Consider the following 7,289-nt stretch of genomic DNA (forward strand, 5'->3'; position numbering starts at 1 on the left):
TTTAAAAGCAGGACTTGTCAAAGAGTATTCCACTAACGAAATAAATTTCATAAATTTAATGTAACAAGGAAAAATGTGCTTTTTCTTTTGGTGTTTTAGCGACAATTTGCTGTTAAAACATGTTTATTGATGTTTTTATGCAGCACTTTTTACAAGCAGTATTTCTCCTTTACTTTTAAGTGAAGCCTCTAAAGGCCTCTTGCGTCACGGCTGAGGTTGTTACAGTTGGTAGACATACAGAATTAAACTGATGTGGTGTCAGCCGGGGCGGTGGGATTATTCAAGTGGTGTCATGACAGGCCTCACTTTACCCATGATCCTCCTCTGCACCTCTGTACGCTCGGACCCGACCCTCGTATCTCTGCCCACTCTGCTCGCCACGTGAGGAGTAATTACAGCTGCCGTCTGCACGCCGGGGACGGTAATCCTGCAGGGACAAATCCCACCCCGCTGCCCCCGAGCGCCCGGCATCCCGCTGGGTCGATTCCAGACAGATGTTGAAGCTCACAGCTGGATGCAGACATCTTTGATCAGCGTCCGTATCAGCGTTGTCACGAGCAACATCTGGACTTCAGCAGCAGAAAATCATGTCCACTGAATGCTTTTGTTTGATTAACATAAATGTGACATTGACTAACACAGAGGTATGACTTATTCTCAAGGTGCTATTCTTTTTTTTAACCACAAACAGCCGTTAGATTGCTCTCCTCAAAGCCACCAGACTCCATTCAGGAAAACAGTAATTTTACCTCACAGTACTAGTCGTTGCTGGTCTGCTTCTGCCTCGACAGCTTAGTTTGCTTAAGTTATCGTGTGACTTTGGTGTTTTAAACTGTGAGCTTGGATTGAACACAATCCACAATAACACAAACAAACTCATCAATCGAGGCAGCAGAAGAAAAGCAATTCCTTTGTCCTGCAATGTAGAATTCATGTTATTGTCAATGGCGTCTGGTGGCTTTGAAGAGAGCGATGAGACCGCAAACAGTTTCTGGTTTAGGTCCATTTTTAGTGTCCGACCACATTACAGAAAAGATGAGATAGACCTTTTGTTAAAGAGGAAGATGTAGTAGAAACAGACGTTACATTGCTCTCTTCAAAGCCACCAGACTCCATTCAGGAAAACAGTAATTTTACCTCACAGCAAGGGAGATTCTGGTTGATGACTTTGTTTTAGTTATTGTGGTACGTTGGAGTTTTAAATAGTTTATTTGGCTGCATAACAACATTTGTGTAACACACAGTAACGCTAACTAAAGACGAGCCTCTTCCTGATCTAAAAAATCAATTCCAGTGATCAAAAGCCGGTCCAGTCATCACACACAGTAATCACCTGACCTTCCATACACTGAAACGTGCAGATTAAACTCGTCACTAATCCATCCTATAGATTTTTAATCAAAAACATTTTCAGGTATTTTCTCTCTCATGCAATATTTCAGTGAGGATTAATGTAAGGAGGCTGCACGCCAGCGACAGGCCGACTCGTGTGTTTGTCCGTCTGTCTCACAGAGCTGCTGCAGGATTCATTATCACTCACGCTCACACACACACACACACACACACACACAGATCAGCACATGTCAGCCTTTTCTTTCACCTAACATGTTCTTAGTTACTAAAAACAAACCTGAACTTTTAACCTAAAGGTACTGCACTCACATTTTCAAGCACTTTACCTCAAGTACCAGCGCTCAGATATAATACTGTTATTGAGTACAAGTACTTTTACTTCCCTTGGGTTTTTAGTTTCATGTTATTTTCTTCTCTGACTCCACTACATTAACCACACAGATGAATTCGGTTGTTACTTTTCAAATTAAGATTTTGTCACACAAAAGACACAAAGAGCTAAAAAACATTAAGTTTGTTTAAGTTTGAAACTACAAGCAGAACTTAAAAGTTGATTGAAAATAAAAGCTGTTCGTGTTTCAGCTTCTCAAATGTGAGGATTTGTTGCATTTTGTACCAATGACTGTAGATAAGAAGTCAACATAGCCACTATGATGTCACACATCCATTTGTGACCATATTTGGACAGAAGAGTGATCCTGAAGATATGCATGAAGTTAAGAGCTAACACTACAGAGTATATAAGAAGATGGCTGATATGACAGCTCCCCTAAAGTGAAGCCAAACCCTCTCTGTCGCCCCCTGCTGACTGGCTGCAGTATAGCTCATAAGCCCCGCCTCCTCCATGTTAACAGATGGGACATGAGTCAAACTATAAAATCAAAATAAACATCAAATACATTTTTCTCAAACATGGTTTCTGTCATTATAGTTAGTTCTTGATGTTATAAAAAGGGGGTGTGGCCTCATGATTGACAGCTCTGTGGACAAATGGGGCTCCTGCAGCGTTCTGTTCCCGAGTAGCAGAGTAGAGGAGGAACGGCGAGAGGAGACGTAACTAACACTAACACTACAGTCATTGAACTTTCCATCAGCGTGAATATCTGCTTCAGACCGACACAAGAAGCTGTTCTGCTGCAGACTGAGCCCACCTGAGGGCTCCAACACGCCAAGGACACCTGAGGGCTCCAACACGCCAAGGACACAAGGTAAAGGTGTGTGTCGGGTAGAGGAAGGGGCGGGACGTCGATACTGCGGCTCCACCAGCCGATCTCTGCTGCACACGCTCTGGATACAGATGAGCAAGATGGCAGCGCCCTCTACAGGGGGTTTAGGCTTCACTTTTGTACAACGAGAGGAGGTGGAGATGCATCGGCCATCTTTATATACAGTCAGACAGACAGGTGCTAGTGCTAGCTTGGTTAGCAAGATCATCATAATTTGTGGCGAGCAAGAAAGAAAGAAGTTAAAACGTTGAACAGTAAAAACTGTTAAATTTGATGAATAAAGTGCTGTTACTGGAAATAGTAAATCCAACAAAATTGTGTCCCTCAAAAATAAAAGTTAAGTAAAAAGTTTTTAATTCTGTGGAGGATTTTCTCCTTTCTTTGTACTGTTGAAGAATAAACAAACACACACACACACACACACACACACACACACACAGATGTACCAGCTGCGTAATTTCACAATCGGTGTGTTTTTTTTCCTCAAGTTTGTTCCACGTGCCAGAGATTTGATCTGAAGAGGAGCCCCGCCTTTTTCTGTCACCGAGCTTTACTGGCACACAAACTGGACCCACACATGCACACACGCACACACACACACAAACACACACATACACACACAATGATATAGGGCAGCTGCAGGGCTCTAAATCCCATCACTGGCCTGAATCCTGTTGCTCTGCTGCTGCATGTGCCGCCATGTGAGCTGATGCTTAGCTACAGGCTCCTCCCACCTCACCCATGAGTCCCAATATCCACCCCTCACCCCCCTCCTGGTACAGCATCCATCCCCTCCCTGCTTTCTGCTTTGTTTACTCCACTGGACAACAACAACAACAACTGGATGCTTTAGTTGATCTCTTTTGATTTCCTCTACAGACGAATATTCCTCCATCCGAACATCGATCACCTCCACCTGAAGACGATGCGGGTGCTTCTGGAGAGCAGCTGGATACAGTTTGGACCTGCAGGCAGGGGGTCATACGACTGGGTGACAGGATCACCTTCAACGCAGGACAAACAGGTGTGTAGTTCAAGTTCGGCAGAGATAATCGAAACATAAAAAGTACCTGCATTATGTAAATGTAAGGTAAAACTTTCTGCCTGTTTCAGGGTTAAATTAAGATGTTTAAGTGACATTTTTAACATCTGCACAGTCATAATGAATAAAAGATCAAAGATCAAAGTTCAGCCTGAAGAGCCTGACATCTTTGGAGACTATTGTGTCCTGATAAAAACATGAAATGACGATGCTGTGGAGGTCATCAAGTTCAAACCCAAAGAGGAAACCGTTTTAATTCTCTTCCTTTCTAATGTTTCAGCTCTGTGTTGATTGCACGTGTTTTCTTTCTAAGTTCAATAAGTCACATCTGGGGCGGATTTTGTAAAGTCAAGTGTAATGCATACTCAGGTACGGAAGCCCTAAGCGGACATGCATCCATACGTTTTATTTATTCCTTTTTCCCGCGATAACGAGACATTTCCCGTTGTGTCCTCGAGATCTCGACTTATTTATCTTGCTGTAACAAAGCTGCACCACAGCAACATCAGATGATCATACCTCGTATCCAGTGTTTAACTCATTACCCAAAACAAGTCTTTTGCATCCCAGAGTCATCACTGTGACTGTGCCCCAATGATTGCATGTGACAAATGGAAACTTAAAGAGATGCATTGTCACATAATTGCCCACGTATCAGCACAAATCTCCATCCTAATAAGGAGCTGTCTGTGTTTTGCCGAGTATGTTTCTGAAACATTTCCTCGACTTTTCGATGCTACGAGCCTTTTAATCTCTGCGTATGTTACCCGTTGTCGAAAAGCAAGCTGTGGCTGCTCGGTTGGGGTCGGCGTACACTCAGCTCGAGCATCACTCTGGCTCCGGGGGTCTTTCGATACCAGCTTTGTGTTCGCAAGTTGCTTTTACAGATGCTAGGTCATGTTCCATGTTGTGCTCACAGCGGTGGGTAGGTGCTCCTGGCCTGGACACAGTTAAATGATTGTTCTTTCACGCAACAAATTCAAGGTAATGTGGATATCTCCATCCCTCTCAAGTTGTAGGTCGCTCTGCCATTTTGTCTCATCCCTGTTTGGACTGTAGCCAAGTCGTGACGTGAGGTCGAGCGATGGCGCGTGCAGCATGCACTGTGGGAGACGTGTGCAGGAAGAACTGATGTAGTGCAAGTAACGAGCAACAAACTCATTGTTTGATTAGTAACGGTCATGTGAATACTGAATTTAAGACAGTAATGCGTTACAGGCAACAGACAAAAGTAATGTGATTACACCCAACACTGACGATCAGACACAGGTGAAACACATGAGGGTGACCGCAGGTAATCAAGGGAGCAGAAGAAACACAGGGACGTGAAGAGACCTGAAACGAGCTCGCCAGCTGCCTGTCGGAGACGCCTGCTTTAAGGCAACTTAACTTAACATTTCAGAAAAGGATTTCCTGCTTTGTAATGATGCTAAACTTTGATATAAATCCAAACAAACAGCTGCTTGATGGAAAACCAAAGGATGCAGCAACTTGTGGTTTCTCTCTCTTTCTCTTCAGAGTCTGACACTGCCGCTGAACGACACTCAGACAGATTGAGAATCTAAACGGTCCGGTCCTGCAGGGGCCCACAGTCTGCAGGCGGCTGGGTCATCCAGGCAGCATTAACTAATTGGTAGAAAAACTGAGGCGGGGGGGAATTAGGGTCACTGTGAGCTGATATTAGCATGTTGTCCTCTCCCAGCTGGAGGGCTGCAGCATCAAACAAAGACTCCTGGTTTGTGGAGATTTACGGCGGATGTTACTGAAAACCAAACATCTTCTATAAGTCTGTTGTAGGTTATTAGAAAGTTTGAAACTGGATTGACTGATGCCTTCAGAGGCTGAAGGCCCGCACATTGATCCGTCTCTGCGGAGAGAAATGACGACTCCATTATGATCGTATGCCCTCACAGCCTCATGTGTGATGGGTACAAGTGTTGGGAAAGGTTCAAAGCAGTCCACAGACTCAGATTTTTCAACCCAATACTTCAAACTCCCTCAGCCAGGAAGACTTTGAGGGAGGACTCAAGGAGGGGAAAAAAACAGTGGTCCTTGAACACATCCTGGCATGTCTATATGTTTTCATGTGTGATGAAACACAACTTTATGTCTTAATAAATCTTAAGAGTTAGCATAACATGAAACAAAACACACAAGATACTTTCAAGAGAATCTTTGACTCTATTATGTACTTTTAGTCGGTTGCAGTTCAGAGGGAAATAATTTACGTTTACTGCACTATATTTATTTGACAGCAACACAGAATATAAATTATGATATGTGTTGATGGTAATATGCTAAACTAAAATTAGCTCCACCCTCTTTTTACGGAAGCCCTAAGTGGCCATGCATCCATACGTTTCATTTACTTTATTTAATCATAGAAACAGGCTGAACTGACCTCATCAGTGTGGGCGATGGCAGCATGGCATGTCCTGCTCTGTAACATCACAGTGAGCAGCCTGTTGGTCTGTTCTCTAGATCAAAGAAAAACAGAACGATCTCAAGAAAACAACCGGAATTAACTTGTTATCAAGGGAAAATAAAATATATGGATGCATGTCCACGTCGGGCTTCCGTATCCTTTAAACAGCAGTGGTGCTACGTTTACTGAAATATCCTCCTCTGAGTTTAGTAATGCAAATTACCAAACAAATATACAAATCTCCTTGACCAAAACAAAACATATAAAGTCTCTCTCTCTTCTAATCAGCTCTTCCCTGTTGATCTTCAGGGACGCAGCTGGAACGAGCTGGACCTGGGAGACGACAGAAAGACGGAGCTGGTGGTCTACGTTGTCCTCCCGGTCGTCTCCGTCCTCCTGCTGGCTCTCCTGGTGGGTTTGATCTACCGCCGCTGTTCCCGCAGCAAACTGAGCCTCGCCGACATCATCGCTCTTGACCTCCAGGACGCCGAGAGCAGCGCCGAGTTCCTCTGCTCCCTGACCAGGAACGCAGAGCGCCACACCAGCACCAGCTCCGATGGGTCGGACGGAGTCTTCGTCATGGTCTACCTGCCTCCACCCTACGAGGAGACGCTCACCAAGATCACCCGGGCCGCCAGCCTCTCCAGCTCCAAGGACGTGGAGTCGATAAAGATCGAAGACCTGGAGGCCAAGCTGTGTCCCGAGCTCAAGTCCAGTGGCCGATATGTGTGAAATAACCTCCATGTGCAGTGTTCAAAGACATTATATCTCCAATATTTGGTGGTTTTATAAATTTGTTGTCTGTAAGTTTCACTGAACAATCATCTCTGCAGCTCTACACAGATTCAGCCCCTTTTAGTTCATTGTTTTGGTTTTATGGTACATTTTCTGTCTGGTTCAGTCTCACCCTAACCTTCATTTCATTAAAGCAGGCAGCACTTTTCATCATACAGGCTCTAACAAACCCACTGTATCTACCTACACAGCACCAAACAGCAGGCAGACATCTAGCAGCTAAAGGCCAGAATATTTCAGGTGGAGGAGACCAAAGCGGAGCTAAAAGGAGCGACAAAGTGAGGGCAGGTAGACACAAACACACCTTCAATGGGATGATAATGTGTATCTGCGTCTGCTGGACGTGTCATGTGTGTGTTAACTTGTTTTGGAGTTCTGCCCTTCAGTGTACAAACATCAATAAAAGCGGTTTTAAATGAATCACGTTCATCATTTTCACTGCTGATCA

General features: G+C 44.3%; 1 protein-coding gene across 1 annotated transcript; it reads left to right on the plus strand.

Moving 5' to 3' along the window:
- The first annotated feature begins 292 nt into the window (after positions 1–292).
- Positions 293–6,778, plus strand: LOC138595075 (small integral membrane protein 28). The gene is made up of 3 exons (XM_069666391.1): positions 293–381; positions 3,459–3,603; positions 6,356–6,778. Exons 1-3 carry the CDS (start codon positions 293–295, stop codon positions 6,776–6,778), a joined length of 657 nt encoding a protein of 218 aa, XP_069522492.1.
- Positions 6,779–7,289: the final 511 nt, after the last annotated feature.

This window comes from Semicossyphus pulcher, unplaced genomic scaffold (genome assembly GCF_022749685.1).
Source record: "Semicossyphus pulcher isolate SPU_LCO1_2020_fin unplaced genomic scaffold, fSemPul1.0.p SCAF_17, whole genome shotgun sequence".
Classification (NCBI taxonomy): domain Eukaryota; kingdom Metazoa; phylum Chordata; class Actinopteri; order Labriformes; family Labridae; genus Semicossyphus; species Semicossyphus pulcher.

Coding starts and splice junctions, on each gene's coding strand:
- LOC138595075 (XM_069666391.1), top strand. CDS start 293: ATGACAGGCCTCACTTTACCCATGATCCTCCTCTGCACCTCTGTACGC. Junction 382..3,458: donor CTGCCCACTCTGCTCGCCAC/GTGAGGAGTAAT, acceptor TTTCCTCTACAG/ACGAATATTCCTCCATCCGA. Junction 3,604..6,355: donor CTTCAACGCAGGACAAACAG/GTGTGTAGTTCA, acceptor GTTGATCTTCAG/GGACGCAGCTGGAACGAGCT.